The sequence below is a fragment of the Mustela erminea genome, chromosome 11 (genome assembly GCF_009829155.1).
Source record: "Mustela erminea isolate mMusErm1 chromosome 11, mMusErm1.Pri, whole genome shotgun sequence".
Taxonomy (NCBI): domain Eukaryota; kingdom Metazoa; phylum Chordata; class Mammalia; order Carnivora; family Mustelidae; genus Mustela; species Mustela erminea.
Window position 1 is genome coordinate 52804475 of NC_045624.1, and position 22493 is coordinate 52826967.

General features: G+C 44.1%; 1 protein-coding gene across 4 annotated transcripts in view; it reads left to right on the forward strand.

Moving 5' to 3' along the window:
- RAPGEF5 (Rap guanine nucleotide exchange factor 5) overlaps positions 1-22493 on the forward strand; it is a 223322-nt gene that overhangs the window by 189696 nt on the left and 11133 nt on the right. For all 4 annotated transcript variants that reach the window (XM_032304896.1, XM_032304897.1, XM_032304898.1 and 1 more), the window contains exons 18-24: positions 1065-1162; positions 4553-4675; positions 6551-6729; positions 12060-12150; positions 14294-14344; positions 15147-15234; positions 20654-20718. In XM_032304896.1, coding sequence (XP_032160787.1) covers positions 1065-1162; positions 4553-4675; positions 6551-6729; positions 12060-12150; positions 14294-14344; positions 15147-15234; positions 20654-20718 — 695 coding nt within the window. The remainder of the gene's footprint in view (positions 1-1064; positions 1163-4552; positions 4676-6550; positions 6730-12059; positions 12151-14293; positions 14345-15146; positions 15235-20653; positions 20719-22493) is intronic.

A 22493-nucleotide genomic window follows, 5' to 3' on the forward strand; every position in this document is an offset into this window, starting at 1 on the left:
GGCAGTTTGTATCAAAATCTTTTAAAAAGTATTCATTCCCCTTTGACCTAGTAATTCCATTTCTGGGAATCTATTTATAAAAATCATGTATGAGCAGCCAACGATTTATGCATTAGGATGTTGACTTCAGCAGTATATATTACGGCTGCTGTAATAATAGATCCCATTTATCAAGCCCCTATTAAGTACCAGACCCTGTGCTAGTATTTGCATATATTTTGCCATCTCATTAGTATGACAAAAACATTGGAAACTATTAAATTGGTCAGCAATAGAGGAAAGATTACATGATGGTATAATGGACTGTTATGTAACCAGTTTAACATGATATACATAGTTAATTTTGACAAGTGGATAAGTGCTTATAATAAAATCAGAATATAAAACCACATATGGAATAACTACAAATGTATATGTAGGTATCCATACTAATTATGAATGCATATGTGTAAGTAATTGCAATTATATGTTGTAGGTGTGGATGTCGTTTACACACATTAACATCAAGAGCAGAATAAAAACATACCCAAATATTACCAACATTACCATCCTGTGGTTATCTGAGAGTGATGGGATTTTTTTTTTAAGATTTTATTTATTTATTTGACAGAGAGAGAGAATGCAAGCAGGGGAAGTGACAGACAGAGAGAGAAGGAGACTCAGTTTCCCCGCTGAGCAAGGAGCCCAACATAGGGCTTGATTCCAGGACCCTAGGATCATGATCTGAGCCAAAGGCAGACTCTTAACCTACTGAGCCACCTGGGCAACCCCAAGTGATGGGATTATGAGTGACTTTTACTTTTTTCTCTAAACTGTTCTGTGTTCTAAAAAATGACTAAATATTACAAGAAGGCATTGCAAAAGGCTTCCACTCTGTGGATATTGAGCGGTGATGTCCATGGTACCATTGGTGCCATTGAACAGAGTATGCAGATCTGAATTAAATCTGCATTCTATTTGCTTTTAAATATTTTTCTTTGGCAATTTTCACTCTTTAGGTATACTGTGCATGCCTACTACTGTTCTCGTGTTTCTAATTACTTTTTTTTTTTTTTTAAATAAAGAAAAGCATGAACTTCAGCCCAATGACTTGGCCAGCTCCAAATCCCTTGAAGCTTCGGGTCGGATATATGTCTACCGAAAAGACCTAGCTGACACTTTGGTAAGGACTTTTAGCCTTTACTTGAAACACAGATGGCAGACTAAAGTCATATTTTGTATGTTTTATAATAAATGTTAGAAAAACACATCAAACTACTTCCTCCTCTAGCCAGCAATACACCTGACAAGCAACACTGCCTTTGCAAATCAAAAACAGGTACACCTTGAAGAATCCTAAGCCTTCCTAGGTCAAAGCCTGCTTCTCTCGGGCCTCTGACATAGGGGATGTGAGAGAAGTGACCCCCCCTTCCCATTAATCTTAATTAATCCATTCCTTCTTTTTTGGTGGATATGAGGCGATCAGGCTGAGAAACGTACCCTGTGCAAATTTAGGGGGAAAGAGACTCTGTATTGTTTCCATCTCTCTGGTGCACTTTGAGTATACCGTTCACTGGAAGAAAGGGACAATTATCAGCCTTCCCTGTGTAAAATCAGCTCATAACTATGGTCTATGGGATGCCAATGAGGAGTAAGAGTTGGAAGAAATGTAGAACCCGTGCTGTAAGTTACTTTCCATTTTAAGTGTAAGAACATTTACACCTAAGCAGATGACTTGTCATTATTACCTTCCTAAAAACCTCAGCCTTGTGGTTGCTTTCTGCCTGGTAGGATCAGGCCTCAGACCTATATCCATAAAGAGCAGGCCCTGCCAGATGGTGATGGTATCCTCGAGAGACACAGTCCTAGTCTGTTTCACGGAGCCAGTCACTGGCATGGTTCTTTCTAGGCGACTCCTGTTGTGTTTATAATTGAGGAATGTGTATACCACATGGGTTAACCAAAATTGCTTATGGTAAAAATATCTTATGTAAAATCATCCACAAGTATCAGCCTACCAGAATACTAATCTTTGTCACTTCTGGCACTTACCACCACTTAGGTGCTGGGTAATTTACCTACGGTATCTAATTTAACATTCCCAGTGACCCTGTGAAGTTCAGAGAGGCAGAGTCCCTTACTGTAGCTTCCAGCAGCCAAGGAAGGGGAAGTGCTAGGACTCCAGGCTAGGATTCCAATATTATTGGCCTCAGAAGGTCTTGCACATTCCTTTCATTTGTATGTGATGAGGGGGCAAAGCAGAGGGAAACCTGTCTGACTCCAGCCTCTCTGCTTTGGAGTGTCCTTCAGCAGGTCACAGGTCCTGTGTCTGTGCATGACATAATTCTGTCAGTGAACTGTTACCACCCAGCATCCTTGAATAGACAGTGAGACTGTCTTGGCTTTAACCCTCCCTAGGGAGGAGGACAATCTGCCCTCTGGCTTCCTTGGAGCTCCTGGGTGATGGTAGAGATTCACACTCTTGTCTTCCATGCCCTCCTTCCTCACGCTACCCACAGACTTCTTTTCAGTTCCCTGCTATGCACGCCCCGTGCACTCTCCGACCACCAACCAGGACCTGCTTCAGAAGAGCAGAAGGCAGGCCTGAGCAGTGTCCTAGTACAGGACATGGGGGCTCTGAAGTATGTTCCCGGATAAGCCAGGTGCCATCCTGCCCTCGAGTGTTTCCACCACCAGCTCTCCATGCTGCCTGAGAGTTCCCTGTTGGAGTCCTAGCTTTCAGTGTTTTATCTCCAAAAGATTGCTAGTTGAAATGGAATATTGTTAAGGGCAGGAGAGATAACATGGGGAGCCACTAGGCCTCATTCCACTTACGTATAGATGAGTTGCTCTTCTCAGAAGGCAGGCGTTAGAGCCCTGGATGAAAGGGTAGAAAAATAGAAAGTGTTTGTCGGAGAGGGCCGTAGACAGCCTTGGGTACCCAGAAGGCAGTACCAGGGCAAGGGGTGCATTTAGGGAGAAAAAGCAGGAGGGGTAAAAAGCCAACTGAAAATATCCTTACATCTCCAAATTAGTGTGCAGAGATTTATGTCCGTCTTCCCAGCTCTTGGCTCTCCTGCTGAATGCCTGCAGAGTAGTGTGGCACCTGTCTGGTTCCAGACTAGTCAGGCCGCGAGAAACGTGAGCTTTCCTTCCCCCCCAACCCCACTCAGTATTTGCACACGCGTTATTTCAGTCTGCCCTCATTGAGCCCCCCTTGTGTCCCACCCGGGGCTACAGGGACAATTTGTACCTTGACCTGCCCTGAAAAAGTCTGTGGAGAAGCTCTGAGAAGGTGTTTTGTCATTTGGTTTTTGTTTTTTGCTTTTCTTCTTCAAGTTAGGAAACCTTTTTATAACAGTAAAACTTGTGAAATGCTAAGAATTTCACAGTTTTGAAAGAGGAATTGGGGGCACCTGGGTGGCTCAGTCATTAAGCGTCTGTCTTTGGCTCGGGTCATGATCCCAGGGTCCTAGGATCTAGCCTGGCATTGGGCTCCCTGCTCAGCAGGAAGTCTGCTTCTCCCTCTCCCACTTCCCCTGCTTGTGTTCCCTCTCTCTCTGTGTCTCTCTCTGTCAAATAAATAAATAAAATATTTAAAACAAACAAACAAACAAAACAACAAAAGCGGAATTAATATTTGGAACCTCTTCATCCTGTCATGTCATTTATTTTTGCGAAGTCCCATTGTTTTTTCTCCAAGTTATTAATAATTTTAATATCATTAACTACTCAAATCCAACCCTTCAAATGGGAGAATTTTTTTTCAAGTAAATGCTTAGCCAACATCAGCTCAAACTCATAACCCCATACCATGTGCTCTACTGACTGAGCCAGCCAGATGCCCCTGGAGAATTTGTACTTTAATTAGAAAATATCAAATATTTTGAAAAGATGCCAGATAGTTTTTAATAAATTTAACAGTGACAAAATATTTAAAGTTTTGGTGGAATTTAAGGAAGTGCCATTACCAGACTTGCCCCTCTTTGTATAGGTAAAGCAACAAATACTTGAAATAATCATCCACCATGGGACATAAATGAAGTAACTTTTATTTTTTATTTCTTGTTTAAATTTTTATCACTTCCCACAGGCATTTTAATAAAATTTGTAAGTGCGTGTCTGGGACGAGGCTTGTTAAACATATTTCCTGTGAAAACCATGTCTGTCTTTATTGAAGTGCACCATGACATTTCTTTTGTTTGTTTTTATACTAACCTGCTGGCACACTAATTCTTACCAGAAGCCAAAGTGATTTCAGGGCTTTCGCTTTCATTACGCTGTCTGCTGGGGCAGTGTTTTATAATCAGATCTGTGGATGCGTGCACGTGTGGTGGGGGGAGGGGCAGGCTAACTCACTAAAGAATCATTGACCACATTCTACTGTTTCCAAGGCTGTTTCCCAAATTGACTGTAACTCACCAAAGATGAACAGACCAGGAAAAATATTAAGCACACTCAGACAAGATTACTTTCCTAATCTGGGCTTCTAGTGACTTTCTGTGGTCAGCCAATTCAGTGCCAAACATTTGGGAATTACTGAGGATCCTTTTGCTTCTGTCTGTTGGTTTAGAACCCATTTGCAGAAAATGAGGAATCGCAGCAAAGGTCGATGAGGATTTTGGGAATGAACACTTGGGATCTTGCTCTGGAATTAATGAATTTTGATTGGAGTCTCTTCAATTCAATTCACGAGGTAAGTAAGGAGTGAAAAGATAAAATAAATGCTAGTGCTATTTTAACTTTGCATTCTTTTTTTGAAAATAGATTAAATCATAGTTGAGATAGTTAAGATTTTATTTATTTATTTGACAGAGAGAGAGAGTGAGAGAGGGAACACAAGCAGGGGGAGTGGGAGAGGGAGAAGCGTGCTCCCCACTGAGCAGGGAGCCTGATGTGGGGCTGGATCCCAGGACCCCAGGATTATGACCCGAGCTGAAGGCAGATGCCTGATGACTAGCCACCCAGCCACCCCTAACTTTGTATTTTTTTAAAAGAGTATTTGTACGTGACTCAGTTTTAAAAAGATCCATCATCTCGTGCTGTAGTTCTGCTTAGGATGCCATAGCCCAAAAGATATTTGGGGACTTTAAATACAAACCTAGGAAAGTCAGATACGTGATCATGCTTTATGTGCTCCTAATATAATCATATGTGTACTGTAGTATAAAAGTGCTATATTTTTATATGTTTGAATACTTATGTATTTGCATAATTATGAAGATCTAATGGACTTGAAAAGCCATTTTACATTTGACAACTTTGATATTGATACTTTAATTTTTTTCCATAAAGTTTGCGGTTTTGTACAGAATCGTATTTATGCACGTACACATACAGTCATTCTTTTCCTCTAGAACATTCTACACATTTAGACTGTGCTGCAAGACTTAAAGTACTTTCTTGAAACTTTGGAGATAGACTTCAAATCTTTATGTCCATCACCCCTCCCTTGGAAGACAGCTTAAACATTTATAAAATGATAGAGTAGAGTAGGGACAGAATGCTATTGACAATTAAGGAGTAAATGTAGCCAGTGGAAGGGCTCACAGGAATCAGGAGATGAAAAATGAGACCTTTCTGTGCAACCGTGTGTTGCCTTTGCTTTGCCATGTAGTGACATTTTTCATTACAATCAGCCTTTCCTTCTGAAGAAACTCGTGCCCAGCTCAGGGGCTTGAGTTCTCCTTTCAGTTTAAAGTGTCCTCCTCAGGAAAATGTCCTCCTCAGAAAAATGCCCACATTATAATCTAAATCCAAGCAAGTCGTGAACTCCTTCAAGCTAAACGATGTGCGTCTTACGAGATGTGACTGGAGCAGGCTGTGTCACTGCTTGTACTGCTTTCTCAGGGGAGCGGGGGGCCCCTCCTGTGAAGTGCACACACCCTTTCATTTAAAAACACATCCCTTCTGTTGCTCTGCCTATGACCAGTCTGGATAAAGAGTGGCTGGTCTTGCTACATTTTGTAAATTTTGGACCTTTCCCTGATCTCACTGTCTTTCTGTTCATGATTTTACTCTGTCTTTTATCCATGGTTTTCAAAGAGCAGGTACCCAGACCAGCATCAGCAGCACCACCTGGGGGCTTGTTATAGATACGGGTTTGGGACCCACAGACTTATTGAAGGAGAAAATTCAGGGGCTGGGGCCCAGAGAGCTACTGTAACAGGCCTCCAGGTGATCCTGATTCACTCTACAATCAGAGAACCCTCATGGAGAGAACCTACCTGTACTAGTGACAATCATTTCCACTTGCTTTTCCCAGTACATCAAGTTCAGGAAGTTTGGATTTGATTCAGCCTGTGATTTAAACTTCAGAACTTCTTAGAGTTTCATGTAAAACTGTGTCATCTGCACATTCTAAAAATAACATTTTTTTGTGAGGATTCTAAGTGAACATTATTTCACAAGGCATCTCTAACCCTGCGTTGTGTCCGGTTGGATCTATTGTTATGTTCTCATAACACATGATGAGAGTGGCCACCTGAGGCAGCTCTTAACCATGGACTGACTTCTGTATCAGCTTGTCTCTGCTAAAAATAAATGCTGGTGTGCACCTGTCTTCCTGCAGCAAGAGCTGATCTACTTCACGTTTGGCCGACAAGGCAGTGGGGAGCACACGGCGAACCTCAGCCTTCTCCTGCAGAGATGCAATGAAGTCCAGCTCTGGGTGGCCACGGAGGTCCTGCTCTGCAGCCAGCTGGCCAAGCGAGTGCAGCTGCTGAAAAAATTCATCAAAATCGCTGCACAGTGAGTTTCCGATGGTGACTAATGCAGTTCTTCTGGTCTCCTTGAGAGAGTCCATTTTTTTCCCTTTGGGATGATAAGAGGGGTTAGGAGGTAAAAGTAAAATACAGAGTGAAGTGAGCAAATGATTGAAAAGGTCTGTTCTGGAATATTTATGTCTTTGCATGTGAGGGGGTTACACTTTGCCATCAGTGTCCATACCAGACTCGGGCCCTCTGCTCTGTGCTGCAGAATGAGTGAGCAGCCAGCACGCACATGCTCCGTCCCGCAGCTGACCTGTGGTGTGCCTTGGGAGCTACAGCAGGCAGAAAACACTGGGAAGATGACGTGAGCGGGGAGAATCCTTGCAAATTGGGTGCATTCTAGGATCCTGTTCTTGGCTGCTTGATGCCCACTGTGTGGACTTTGCAAAATCTTCTGCAGGCCCAGCCCGGCTGGTCCCACCTGACCTCAGAGCCTCACCCTCTGGGGGCGCTCCACATCGCAGCTGCTCCTACTGGCTGTCTGTCCCGGGCACGCCGTCCTCCAGGCCTGCACACGGCATTGTTGGCTCTGCCGAAATGACCACTTCCATCATGCAGATTGCTGTGTTCTTTAAGACTGAGGTCAAAAGTTACTTCCTTCTTGAAGCCCTCTCTGATTTTCGGATGCAGGGCTAACTACTCCCTACCCCCATGGTCCCTCACACACATGCTTATTCCCTTTTAACTTTTTCTTTTATTACATTTATTAAACTTCTCTGTTTATTTAGAATCCCTTCCCTTGCCTGTGTTAGCCTCCAGAGGACAAGGGCCATTACTAATCAAACATTGTACCTGGTACGCCTGATGCAGAACTTAAACAGCAGTGACTCAGTAAAGGTTCGTTGAATGACATTTTAGTAACTCTCTGAGAGCTTCCCTTAAAATGCCAGATTAGTATCCTGAGAGGGCTCTTGGGGACAGCCTCCCAACGGAAGCAGGCAGCAGGAGTCAGAATCTCTCCCAGTTCCTACTATTACCCATTTTATTTCTCCTTTGTCTTCCCGAGTAGTTTCTACGTCAAACAGTTTTGGAGTGTGCATCAGTGTAACACGTTCAGGAAATTATGAATAATCACTCATTACTTGTACGGATCCTTGCAGGGAAGTATGGATTTCCATGGGAAACCCGACCGACCCTACGCCCAATCCATGCCTTTGAGGAGTTTGCAACCTGCTGGAGGGGATACTTGGATACCTCAGATGGTTAGCGTGCAAAATAGAACGGGGGGTGCCTTATTCTGAGATTGAATTCTCCTGGGGCTTTGGAGGGGGAAAAGCTCGTATGCCAATGATGTGGAAAAGAAGGATGGGAAACATTTGTGAAGGACGTAGCATTCAAGGCCGTATTTGAATTCTGGGGGGAACCGGACAGATAAGAGTTTGGAAGTACGTACTGTCCGTGGAGGTGAACCTCCCTGGAGGAGGAGGCAGGCAGCATACGGTCAGGGAAAGGGACCTCATCTGCTTTCACCAGAATGGAGTGTTCTTTGTACAGAACTGTTGGGAGATTGATCTGCAAAGGAAGATAAAAGCAAATGGTGAAGGACGGTGCATTTCCGATCAAAGAGTTTAGGCTGAACTGAGGAGCTAGGGATTCATTGCCTTTTTTGTGCAGGAGGCTGTCAGGATCAGAGCTGTCCTTAGGAAGATTGATGGGAAGGTAGCACATAGACTAAACTGCAGGCAAAAAGACCCCCAGATGCAGGGCATGTCGTTTACCTAGCAAGAGATAACAAAAGTACCCAACCTGGTGTTTGGTGCGACTGGAAATGGAAGGTGAGAGATTCGGCAGATATTCCTAAATCTTGGATAGTTTTTATGGTGAATATTCCTTTTTCTTCTTCTTCTTCTTCTTCTTCTTCTTCATTCGGCCAGTGCATTCCAAATGGCCTGTGAAATTCATAAAAGTGAGGCTCTTTTGGATCAAAAGCTTTCTTATAAATGCCAGTTACTTGGAGAAATGGGACATTAATGTCCCAAGGAGTAAAATGACACCACACAGCTTAGTTCCAGTATAAGATTATATCTATCCTCAGGGAAATGAAATATATTCACATCTTCTCCATATGGCCCCATGCTCTTGAATTATTTACTGTACTGGTCTCTCTATTCCTAGCCCATAGAGTAGAATGCCAACAGAAACATAAAGTTAAATTCCTCATAATCACACTAGTAGGAATAACCAAGGGAAAACAGTAATTTCCATGATCATGAAGTGTCTCCCCTGCCTAAGGCATCTATTTGCATATTCATGTTTCCTTCCTTCTCGCCCTCCCCACCCCCCACCTCTGTGGATTGAGTGGAGTTTATTTCCTCACACAGACAAAGGAGTGTTTGCTAAACCGGAATGTTTCAGTGTCAGTCTGTGCTTATCGTGGAATGAATGAACCTTGGTAACAAAGGATTCCAGACCGGATTGGTATCCCATATTTGTACTCTTATCAATTTGTCTTCTAGAGAAAGTATTTGTTCTTTTTATAGGCTCAGACGTTAGTTATATGTGCTTTTTTTTTTTTTTTTTTAATTGTAAGTATGACTACAAAAGAGATCTGGGTTAGGAAAATTGTTTATGGAAGCTTAAAGATAAAAAGATGAGAATTCTGATAAATGATACCAAATAAAAAGAGGTATAATAAACCTTTTTAAAATGAATATTAATAAAACCATATCCCCAAAAAGTCTTGTTTTCAACGCCAGCAAATGCTGTCTGAAAGGCTTGCTGTATACTGGGTATTTGGGTGATGGGCAGAATATAAAAATGAATGGATATATCCTCTAGCTGTGAGGAACCTAATGTCTAGTGAAAAATCACAGGCTTCCGTCCTGTAGTAAGTGGGAGGACCTGGGAGTCAGAGAGAGCCTCCCACAGAGGTGCTTGTGGCCTAGGGGCGGGATGGTTCTCCCCGACCATAGGAGCCTCTCCACAGAGGAACCTCCCATCAGCACACCAAGCCTTAGAGCTGCCTCATGTCTGTTCTGGCTGGGGAAGGAGGTGAGGAGACAGAAAGGGAAGCAGAGTCCAGGTAATAGATGCCTTTGGTCACCGATAATATACAAAAACAGTGGATTTTCTAAATCATTGACCCAGAGAAACATACCAAGCAGTGTCCACCAGGAGCAAGTTGGTAGAAAGCAGATAAAGGGGCCAGTTAGACTGAGTTTCCAGTCCCCTCACTGATCCGCAAGTCGCAGGCAGGGCCAGATGCCGGGCAAGGAAGACTCCGAGGGGTACAACTCATGACCGTGGAGGCTCCGCGGTGAGGGGCCTCTGGGACAGTGTCTAGCCCAGATGCTTTGGACCCTCAGTGTGGAGGCAACAGTGCCTTTGCACATTCCACTCTTGGTGGGGATGGAGTTTGCCACATGCTCCCTGGTGGGGCCCTGTCTGCCCTGGAGCCCAGGCGCAGCTGTCCTTGGGCAGTGTGCAGCCCCCGAGGCTGGCCCTGGGAGCAGCTGTGTAGGGAGGACTTGCCAGGCACAGCCAACTGTGTGTGTGACCTGGAAACAGCCCTATCCGTTCTCTTGTTTCGGAGCTAGATACTTTCCCCTACAGCCTGTGCCACCGGGAGGCCGCACCATTTTGGGGGACAGTTTTCAGTATGTGTCGAGAACATTTAACGTCGAGATAGCTTTGGACCAATCATGTCATGAATGACTGAATTTTAATTAGAAGCACCATAAATCCAGTTAAAAAGTTTTATGCACGAAGATACTCTTTGTAGCCTTCTGTATTGAATTGAATTGAGAATATCCTGAATGTTAACAATCGGGGAATAAGTAAGCAAATCATGAAACGTTTTTGATGAAGATGTACAGCCATTTATGATGGTAGTGGAGAATTCATAATACACACTCTAACACAGTATAACTGAAAAGGCAGGACTCAGGAATTACACATCCGCTGTCCCCAAGTTCCTCATGAGCCCAGTGGGGATGTGGTGGGACAGAGGGCGTTTGGCACAAGCTGGCACTTTTTCTGCCCCAGCTTGCTGTTGCTCACTTTCATATGACTTCATATTTATCATGTTAGAGGAATTTCTTAACTTTAAAAACTTGGCTCGGAGAAGTGTTTTTTGTTTGTTTGTTTGTTTGTTTGTTTTTAAAAAAAACACTGCAGATAAAGGAGTGTCTGGAACCCACAGGCTGCCCTGGCTGACCTGGGAGGCCAGGCCCCCTCCGCAGGCTTTGAAAACCAGTGGACTTTTGACCGATTAGATTGAAGGGCATGACTGACGTAATGCAGAACAGATCATCTCACAGAGTGAATGGAGCTCAATGTGATCTTATTTTGCATTTTATTTCCTCCTTTCTCCTCTAAATGAGAAATATGGAATGGGACCCCCACAACACATGCCATATTTTACATAGATCCATAGGACAGTGTCTGTATGGCAGATAGCGAAGAAAATTCATCTGAATGTTGAGGGAGGGGGAGCTTGAACCAGTGAGGGGAGAGGGGCTTGTCTGTCGAAGCGTAATGACAGCATCCTAGGTACAGAGAGATGGGACAAGAGAACTATTATAGTAGGAGTATGCTAGGGCGCCTGGGTAGGTCAGTTGGGTAAGTGCCTTCAGCTCAGGTCATCCTGGAGTCCCAGGATCGAGTCCCACATCAGGGGCTCTCTGCTCAGCAGGGAGTCTGCTTCTCCCTCTGACCCTCCCCCTTCTCATTCTCTCTCTCTCTCCCCCAAATAAATAAATAAAATCTTTATTTAAAAAAGAGTATGCTATATTAAAAGAAACATGAATTGAAGAGTTTTCGGTTGAAATTGTAGATGTGTCATCCAAAATAGATTTTTTATTAATTTTTTTAAAATATTTTATTTATTTATTTGTCAGAGAGAGAGAGCACAAGCAGGGGGACCGGCAGGCAGAGGCAGAGAGAGAAGCAGGCTCCCCGCTGAGCAGGGAGCCCAATGCAGGACTCGATCCCAGGACCCCGGGATCATGACCTGAGCCAAAGGCAGACAGACACTTAACTGACTAAGCTACCCAGGCATCCCCAAAATAGATTTTTTAAAAGGAGGAATCTTTTGAGGTGTCCAGAGGGTGTCGGAGCACAATCTTTTCCTAAAGGGAAAAATGAGCTGGAATGTTTGGAATCTGTTACCTGGTGAGGAGCAGCAGAGCGGACACTGCCAAGCCCCCCCAACACACACACAAAGGCATTCAGTGTGTGTTGGCCTTGGAGTCCCATGCCACCCTGGACGTTGAACTCTGTGGCCTAGGAGAGCCTTTGCATCTTTATCTTTTGCAGCCATCTGGCAAAAGGATGTTGCTCCAAGTACCTTGTGCTTTCTTTATTCCATAGCTGCAAAGCCCAGAGAAACCTGAATTCTTTCTTTGCTATCGTGATGGGTCTCAACACTGCTTCTGTGAGCCGGTTGTCGCAGACCTGGGAGGTGAGCCTTGGGGGTCTACATGGAAACGGGGAGGGGAGGGACAAAGAAAACTGAATGGGAAATGTTCCCGTGAAAAGCCGTTCTTCAAAATAAATTTATTTGCATTGTTTAAATGAGGTAAGTGCTACTAGGAAAGAAAAATGTTAAAAATCTATGTGTCAGGTTGGACTGTTTTAATCAAATCGTCTTCAGAATGGCTCTATTAGTTATATAAAATCCAATACAAGAAATACATATTTTCATACAGAGAACATACATATATGAAGGAGATAAAAATTGTAAAATGCTCCACAGCTTGTTTTCTGCTTTGCTGCTGTGCTTTTGTGGTTCCAGTCCCATGCTGGTCCTTTCAGAAGTGGTGACAGGTGTCCAGAAGCAGATTTGCTGAGATGCTAATGGGTGTAAGCTTCCAGGCCTCTCTCTTGCAGGCCCCCACCCCCCAGCAGTGTGTTCATGTGGATGATGTATATCTCTGTAAAATTTGCAGAAGTACAGTAGTTTTGTATTCTTACTTTTTAAAGAAGGCCCACAGTGTTCAGTTTCAGCCCCTCCCCAGTCTGGGCTCTGCCTGTGTCCCTGTTGCTTGGGGAAGGCTGCCTGCATTCTCAGATGGAGAGGCCCACTCAAGTCAACTCAAGTTCTGGGACACGGACTCAGCTCTTCCCACATAGGCCCTTAGAGTCCGTGTCCTAGAACTTGAGTCCCTGAGTATGGCCAGACACAGGAAAGAGGGCTCCGGCCCTTCCCCTGGCCCCATCACCTTTCTTTGGGCTTCTATTTGTCTCTCTCTGTTCCTGTTGACTGGCTACCTCACTGCGTGCACCATTTCTCTCCCTCAGCCCTGCTCTTTCACCATCAAGCCTGCCCCCGATGGCCCTGACCTGCGTGTGCTCGCGCGTTCTCCTTAGCGTCTCTCCAGTCCCCTCAGCCTCACTTCCTGTCACTACTCCATTCTCTCCGTGGCTCCCGATTCTCACTCCTGCAAGACAGGCCGACTCTCTTTTTTCTGACGTGAGATGTCAGCACAGGGCTCCGAGCAGTGTGCTAGGGTTTCACTTTCTTTGCATCAGGCGCCATTCTCCACTGGGAAGCACGGGGGTGACCTGAGGGTCGGGGTCAGTGCTCCTTAGAGGGGTGCCAAAGAAAAGGAAAGAAAGGCCTGCTTGCCCCGGTTAAGCAAACAAGACGTGCGTGCGCATCGTAAGGTGAAAGGAGGCGATGCCACAGTCCGTCAGAGCTGGAGGGACACTAATGGCCAGCCAGGGTCGGAGGGGCATGGAATTTGAATTAAACCTGGAAAGAAGACTCGATGTGTAGAAATTGAGAGGAGAAAGAGTTCAATTCAATTCAAATAGTGTGCATTTCGTGGGCATGTAGATGGCCTCCTATGGGCAGGGGCCTGAACATCTGTCCCATGGCGGATCCAGAATGAGCTGGACCAATTAGAACAGAGGATGTGGTGATGAAGGAGATACGGGACCAGTTCAGGCTGGACCCCAGGAGGGCAAGTGGAAACTCACCCCAAACCACCCAGCTGGAACAGGGCAACGTGGGAATTCGAATTCAGACCCACTGACTACCCTGGAGAGCCCGTGTTTCCACCCTTTGTGACTTCCCATGCCACCTGCTGGTGGGGGTGGTCCTTGCAGCTCAGCTCTCCTGCCCATTGGCAGGCAGGCTGTGTCCCTTAGGGTTTTTATGGCCTTTCACCATTTAGCCCTCTGCTGTGAAATGCAGTTAGATCAATTCGACAAAAAATGCTAGCCAATATTACTATTTCCCACTCAGCAAGACGACGTGAGAAGACAAGAGCATTCGCCAAAGGTGGGATCTGGAACAGAAATCCTAGTCTGTATTAAAAAATCACCAGCGTGTGGAATGTCTAATCAGCTGGATTCCTGAGTCACGTAGCCATGACCTATTTTAAACTGTTTTTAGCAACATTCCCAAGGAGTGTCACATTAAGGGATGAGGAAGATTGCGTAGTGAGAAGCAGTCAGGGTAAACCAAAGGATAGAAGTGTTTGTGTTCAGATATGTGACATTTGGAAGTTTAGCTTAATAAACGTTGCCCCCTTGGTTCCTCTGAAAGTAACAGACTTCTTTGACCTTTTCTTTTTTGTATTTTGTTTGTTTGATTTTAGAAAATCCCTGGGAAGTTTAAGAAACTTTTCTCTGAACTTGAAAGTTTAACAGTAAGTAGTGAGCCAAACGGGACTTACTCTTCAAATTAATTGATAGTGCCGAATTTCTGTCTAGATTGCCTTGTTCATGACCCTCTACCGTGTCTGGTAGCTTAGACTAGATCACTCGGACCTGAAACTGTAGCTTTCCTTCCTACAGAAGGAAGAAGTTGACAGTAAATGCTTCTTCCTCTCCATGGAGAAAGGTAGTGAGAATGGTCCTTTTGACATGATTTGCAGAGTGCAGATTTTTAAGTATATAGTCCATTTCAACGTCTACAAAATTAATTGGTATAAATGGAATGTGCAGTGTCTCATGCATGATTCTTTTTTCCTTTTTCTCCTTCGTACCATTTCTCAGGTTTAAATTTTTTAAAATGTCGAGTTGCTTTTCAGAACACAAGAAAACAGCGTTCTCTTATTTTTCTGTGCATTGTCCATGCATTATGAGGAAGGTTTTTCTTTGCATTGTACCTAACAAAAGACTTTGGGGTTACCTCGTGGTAGAAATTATGCAGAGGAAACTGTGCTTAAAGAACCTATTTGAGGAAAATAATAAGGCAATCAAAAGGTGCCTCTCTTTTGCAGTTATTTCCTATTATTGTAAACCAATAAGTTGACTTTTATTCATTGCCTACATTTCCTGCCCTAATTTAGTGAGTTTATTCTCCTAGGAAACCTTTATCTACTTTGTTCTGAAGAAGAACCTCTTGATATCTAAATCATGTTCAAATTGTATAGCAAAAGTGGATTTAGAATTGTTTCTATAGCACATTGATTTTTCTTTCTCTTTGTAATCTGCTTGGTTCGGCAGGATCCTTCCCTGAATCACAAAGCCTACAGAGATGCATTCAAAAAGATGAAACCACCCAAAATCCCATTCATGCCCCTGTTGCTTAAAGGTAACAATTGTCTTTCCTTTATGCCATCCAATTCCATCCGCAGAAATGTATCCCTCTAACTGTACAGGGCCAAAAAAAAGAGCAAGAGAGACTCTCAGTCTATTTCTTCAGAGTAATTTTGACATTCAGACCTAACCGTGTTTGTTTGAGATGGGTTTGCGAGTGCTCAGTTATTTCTGAGGTAACTGAAATACTTAATTTTTTCATAGAGATACCAAAGCATTTTCACCTGACTCACAGAACTTGGCACTGGACACCTGTGCTTTTATTTTGCTCTGCTCTCAAGTGCAGGCTTACTTTCTTGGAGTTGACCATCCACTTACTTAAGCCAGGCTGGGAGAAAAAACCCAGAGAGAGATCACACTCCGAGTTTGCAGCTTAAATTTCGGAGCGCTAACTGCCAGGCTGCTGCTGTGTGAGAAGTACCTATGGTCAACCCCCTGGCAGTAAAGTCTGTGACTGGGGGAGAAGGTGCTGTCTTTCCAGGAGTGGCATTCAGGAGAGTATGTGACAGCTGCAAGCTGGTCCGCTGACTTTTCTTCTGAAGAGCCCCAAATAATTCATCCCGAAACACGTTAGTTAAATTTGCTAGTGAGATCTCAGTAGTCTCTTTCAAACCAAGAGGGTTCATTCAAAGGAAGTTCTTTTGAATCTGGCCTGTGCTACTGATATTCAGTATATACCCTACCTATGTGCTTTCCAGGAAAAAGGGATTTGGTCTTTGTTTTTGGAGCCATATTTTAATACTTTCCAGGGGGTTTTATAGGAAGACTTTATTATGTAGCCTTCGCCCTTCAGAGGCTTGTATTTTCTGCTGGGTCTGGGCCCAGTGACTAAACTCCGACATACGATTCTGGAAATGGGCTGCCTGGGAACCGGATTGCTGGATGGCCCGGCCATTCTCCTCCCAGCCCACCCCGACCCCATCGCTGCCCCCACTGGCCCCCACTGGCAAAGACGCCTGTGTTCCCTCCTCAGCCTCTCTCCAGAACAGGCAGAGCTTGCAGAATCACTGAGAGGCTCTGAGCCCACCACTCCTCATCCACTCTGCATCTAGTACAAAGCAAGAATCTTCCTGAAACAATACTCTGTTAGCACAACGGAGGCATGCAGATGCTTCGTTCAAGCTGAAAAGATTCTGCTAAATGTAAATGGATGGAATAGGGAGAGATTGTAATGCCAAAATAACAATTTAAAGGTTTATTCAGGCTTACAGTTTTTATTTGCAAAATGAAACGTTCTCATGTGGAGAGTGGGGGGCGGCAGGTGGGAAGTAACAGAATCCTTTAGACAGAAATGGGAAACAGGAAATGAGGACAGATCTGGGAGAGAAATTAATCTTAAGCAGAAAAAATTTTGAGAGAAAAGTTTTTAGGTAATGAGAAATTAGTTGACAGTGTCCCTTAGCTTAATTAGATATGAGCAGTGCTTTTTGCTGAATGTTTGTGATTTCCCCCCAAAAATATTTAACGCAGTCAAGTGTCTCAGACTTACATCTTAGCTTGGATGCAATTTTCTGCTCTACTGAGTTTATCTAGACCTCTTTGTTGGCAGCAAAACAAATTTCCCTTTTTTCTCTGCAAATACATTCACTCTAGTAAATTAAACATTTTTTCATTTTTTTCTTTTTTTCATTAGAAGCTTTCTTGAGTTTAAGCACTTAGTTTGCTTTTTCAAATATTTTGTCATTATAAAAATAAACATCATTACACTTTATTGTTTCAAATTACCATTTTTATCTGAAATAATTTCCAAAGGAATATAGGGTGAAAATTTAAAATATGTGTATATCATGCCTGAAACAAAACATTTTGGAAGAAAAACAAACGTCAATTTGGGGATTTTTTAATTGCAAAATTTTTTTAAAGTTGAGATAAACTACTTTAGAACAACCAGCCTTTTAGTGAAAACTCACCCCTCTCCCCCTTGTTCCTCCCACTTTGGGTTGCTATTAGAGAAAAAGGACCAAATTGAACTCCTTGGGTGTTACAAAGGATTAGGCCTCCTGTGTTTCCTTTTGTGAGCCAGTCAGTTCCCAGTAAGCATGCAGATTACCAAGTGAGCACTTAACCTGAAGGTCCTTCTTCATCAGCTTTCCTGTTGAATTCTTGCCTTTTGATCCGTCCCCCCCACCCCCATACACCCCCTACCCCCCGCTGTGGTGTAGAATCCATTCAGAAAGTGGATGAATGGGAAACCCTAAATAAGTGTAGGGGCAAGGATCCCGCTCAGCTAGAGTCAGAAGCAGCCCGGCAGTGTGTATCATGCGGTGTTTGGGGAGCCGGTAGTCCTTTCCAGCAGAGTGACTATCAACAGGTGTGGGAGGGTGAACTGAGGTCCTCTGGGGGCTTGTGTGTGTATCTCAGAGCCAGGATGATGACTGCAGATTTGCAGGGGCTTTTAAATCAAAGGAATGTTAGGGTGCTTGTACATTTCTTCCTTCTCTTACTTGTCATCTCCAAATGGAGCCGTTTCCTCCAGTAGTTCTATTATATGAAGTGTTTGGAGAGTGTTTGAGTGTCTTTAGATGAACAGCGCTCATTTCCTGCACTCTGCCTGCTGGGTTCCCTGAAGTGCTTCACAACCCCACACTTAACGTTCTGAGAGTCCAGGTCTCTCTCTCTCTCTTTGTCTCTTTTCTTTTCTTTTCTTTTCTTTTTTTCTTTCTCTTTCTCTCTCGCCCCCTCCCGCCCTTCCTTCCTCTTACTGGTTTATCTTCCTCCTACCTTCCTACCTTCCTCTTCACACACCTGCCATTCACCTGCATCAAACCCTTCAGCCCCTTGAACCCCCTTCTGGGTGGCAGCCCTTTCCAGCCTCTCTCTCCCCACCTGGCCAAATGCACCTTCCCTGCTTTATTCTCAGGCCAGCATGAGCCTGGCCTCCAAGCCACTGGGATTAAGTGAGACCACCCAAGAAGAGAAGAGACCTCAGGCTGGAGGGAAGAGAGGGAGCCACCAAGGGAAGACGTGGAAAGTTGCTGACACGCTCCCTGTGCCATAAATCTGGCAAGGCGGCTCTGACGGGTTTAAGAAATGCCCAAGTCTGTTCAGCTCGAGCTCCTGGAGAGATATAGTGGTGAGAGGAACCAGGCTCCCTGGGTTTGAATCCCGGCTGGGACGAGCAGAGCTGTCATCATGAGCCAGAAGTGCATGGTCTTTGGCCCACAGTTTCTTCACACTCTGTCCTGCTGGGGCTATACCTTACAGTCTTTTGTTAATGCTCTTAATACAGATAAGTGCCCTTATTGTCATGAGTCCTCGTCATTATCCTTGGGAGCACGGTGAGAGGATGACAATAATGTGACACTGGGGAAATGGACCAAGGGATTCAGAGAGGGCGTTTGTGACCTGAGGTCTCAGGGAGTTAGGGGAAGCTAGGCTTTTAGGTGGTGTGTGGTGTAGATAGGGTGCACACGGTGTTTATTTGTCACACCAAAAAGGTAAGAGCTAACTGCATTGACGAGTGTCTTATAAGTTTTTCTAAAGAGATTTATTTATTTTAGAGAGAGAGAGTGCACAAGTTGGGGAGGGGCAACGGGAGAGAGAGAATCCTGAAGCCGACTCCCGCTGAGCAGGGGGCCTGACAGAGGGCTCCATCCCAGCACCTGGGATCATGACCTCAGCTGAAACCAAGTCTGCCGCTTAACCAACTGAGCCATCCAGGCACCCCATGATCTTTTTATTTTTTAAGTAATCTTTACACGCAACGTGGGGCTCAAATGTAAAACGCTGAGGTCAAGAGTTGCATGCCCTTCTGACTGAGTCAGCCAGGTGACCCAGGACTACTGTCTTCTAAATATTGTGACATAGAATGAAAGCTTGTAGTTCTTTTTTTGAAAGCAAAGTCTTGAAAGATAATAAAATAACTAGAGAGTTTGTCAGATGACCATATAATTGTGAATCGTTTTCCTGTTAGAACATCGTTTTAAAAGAAGGGGGAAAATCCTAGGAAATCTTTGCAGTCAGTACTAGAAGCTGTATGTAAGGGATGGCTTGAGGAAAGATTTTTATCAGGGTATCCTGTAACTATGTAACTCGTGTCGCCCCCTCGTGGGCCATCAAAGCTCAGCAGCCAAATGCATCCTAGGCAGGTTTCCAGAGCACCTAGCTCATTATTGCCCCACAGGGACCAGCAGAATGAAAGTCTTGATTAGATGCAAATGCTTTCCCTTTCTATTTATAGGAATCTAAGGCTGTTCTTTTCCCTCTTTTATGTCAGCTTACTTTAACATGGTAGTTTTCATTTGGTTTGCCCTCCACTTTTGCTTTTTGTTTTTAATTCTTTTTTCTAAGATTTTTATTTATTTGACAGAGAGACAGAGAGAGCACACAAGCAGGGGGAAGCTACAGGCAGAGGGAGAGGGGAAACAGGCTCCCCGCTGAGCAGGGAACCCAATGTGGGGCTCAGTCCTAGGACCGCGGGATCATGATCGGGGCTGAAAACAGACGCTCCACTGACTGAGCCACCAAGGCATCCCTGCCCTCCACATTTGTGATCTAACATGATTATTTGCAGGCTTTTTAAACTGTAATATATTTCTTATTTTGATTCCTGTTTTAGAGGATTCCCTTAGTGCTCAGTCGTTGACCCTCTGATGTGAGTTTTTATGAGTCACTGCTCATTGAGCTTCAGCTGCTATCTTTATTTTAAATGATTCCCAGATCCCTTTCTCTTGAAGAGGGACTCTTGGGTTTATCAGTTCTGATTTTTGTTTTTTGGTTTTTGTTTGTTTGTTTGTTTGTTTTTGCATCCAAAGGAGATTTTTGCTTGAGTATCTTCTGTCACTTTAAATGCAGTGAGGCTCAAACCAAGTGTAACTTCCCCTACCTCTGAAAATGTACTTTCATCCTACTTTCCTTGTGTTCTTTTTGTCAGTGATGCTTTTTTGCACCCATCAAGGAGGGCCAGAAACTCTGCCATTTTCTGGCTTATCCCTTGCTGATACACAATCGGGCACTGGTTTTTGGAACCAAAAATCTAAATTGAAACATCTGCATCTGGATCCACTAACATTTTAGGTAAAACAGGCCCCATACACTTGGCCAGGAATTGTTAAAAAGGAAACACAAAGATATTAAAACTCTTCTGTTTCTGGCTATGTAGTTCTTTTCTGCTCAATATTCTGGCCTAAAAATTAGTGGGCTGGTTAAGTTATACTGGTTAAGTTGAGGTCAGGGTCTTCACTGTGTACAAAATATATCATTGCATTTGTTCGTTTATGTTCTCTTCCCACACTCACAAACACAAATTATGCCTTTTCACATCGAATACCATATAGATTCAATTCCAGGTTGCCTCATCAAATTTATGGAATAATGCACAATGTTTAAGAAAAATTAATAAGTTGTATTGCATCTAGACCTCCTTAGCCCTGACTCATTCCTAACAGCACATATATCTTGTTTTTAATTTTCAGATGTAACATTTATTCATGAAGGAAATAAAACATTTTTGGATAATCTCGTCAATTTTGAAAAACTGGTATGTAAATTTCATTATTTCTCCCCTTTCCCTTCTGTAAGGAAAGTGTATGCTTTTGTTTCTTGCTCCAAGAAACAAATGATTTAAGTACTTTTCTCCTTTGAAATCACGGTGGAGGTGGGCCCCATGGTGTAATGGTCCACACTCTGGACTCTGAAATCACGGTGGTTTGCAGGAGATTGTTTGCTGCATGTTATGCATTGTCACGAAAATGTATTCAAGTTAAAAATGGGGGTGCTCACAAGACTCGTAAAGTATATGAAAACCTGTTTCTTGGGCTTGAAAATGGGACTTCATTACGTTTCTGTCAGAGGTGGAAGGTGTGTTACTGAACCAGAAGTAAAACCGTAAGGTTCTGTCAGGAGGAATTTTGCATGCAGGAGGCTAAGCCTGACTGCCTGAAAGGCATCGCTCCGTGTCTCGGTGTACACGGCTCCCGAGGCTCAGGAGGAAGCTTCTGGGGAGGTGTGTTTGTCTCCAGTGCTCCCCACTCGGATATGAAGGTGGAATTGGGAGCGTGTGAGTGTGAGGGCAGGTCGCATGTCTCTGCCAGCCCTTGAACGGTGCACAACTGTGGAGGCTGCAGCGCTGGCATAGGACCCTCCCTGCTCACCAGTGAAAGGTTCCTAGTCAGTCCCTTCCTGCAAGTTACCAGAAGGCCTCTTGCTGAATTATTTCTAGGACCTTCCCAGGTTTCTTTCTCATATGGTAGGCTCCTCCTCACCTTTCTGAGTGGCCTGGGCCAAGGAGGGCTGGCCTGCTAGAACTGAGCCAGATAAATCAAATGGGAGTGCTCCAAAGAGGCCCAGTTGACCCCAGAATGAGTCTGTCTGGTAAATGAACCTTAGTGACACAGATGAGACTGTCCTTCATAGTTAGAGATGATACCAGTGATCCCTGTCTGGAGATCCTGACCTTTGAGTGACCTTTTCAGCAATGATAATGGGTTTGTGTGAACTCTTTCAGGAACTGACCTCCGGTTCCCTATGAGACGAGGTCAGGCCTGTGACAGCAGGTTGAGGGAGACAGGGGCTGTAGACCATGACCAAAGAGCAGTACACACTGATGAGTCCAGGCGGGGTTTGAGTCTGACCTTTGCCTTGTAAGTGCCCTGCTCTTATGGTCAGCTTAACTCACTGCACAGCGGGTGAGGCAGCAGAGAACCGCAGTGCAACTTGAAAATCCACAATACTAGAATCTGGGAGATAGACATCTTGGGATATCTTGTCATAGCTCCATTTTAATCACTGGAGGATGATAGGTTTGTGCCTTTTTTTTTTTTTTTTTAAGATTTGTTTATTTATTTGAGAGAGAGCGTGAGCAGGAGAGGCAGAGGGAAAATCTAAAGCAGTCTCTGTGTTGAGCACAGAGCCCTGTATGGGACTCGATCTCACAATCCTGAGATCACCACCTGAGCCAAAACCAAGAGCTGGATACTTAACTGACTCCCCAACCCAGGTGCCTCTGTGCCCAGTTATTTTTAAAGTGGATGTGTTTAGGAGCACCTGGGTGGCTCATTTGGTTACGTGTCTTCCTTTGGCTGGGGTCATGATCCCAGGGTCTTGGGATCAAGCCCCATATTGGGCTCCCTGCTCAGCAGGGAAAACTGCTTCTCCCTCTCCCTCTAGTGCTCCCCCTGCTTGTGATCACTCTTTCTGTCAAATAAGTAAAATCTAAATAAATAAATTAATTAATAAAAATTAAAGTGGATGGGTTTGTAACTTTTTAAGTGCAATTGCTTTGGAATCAGAGCTCAGTTAGAAGACTCTACAGTC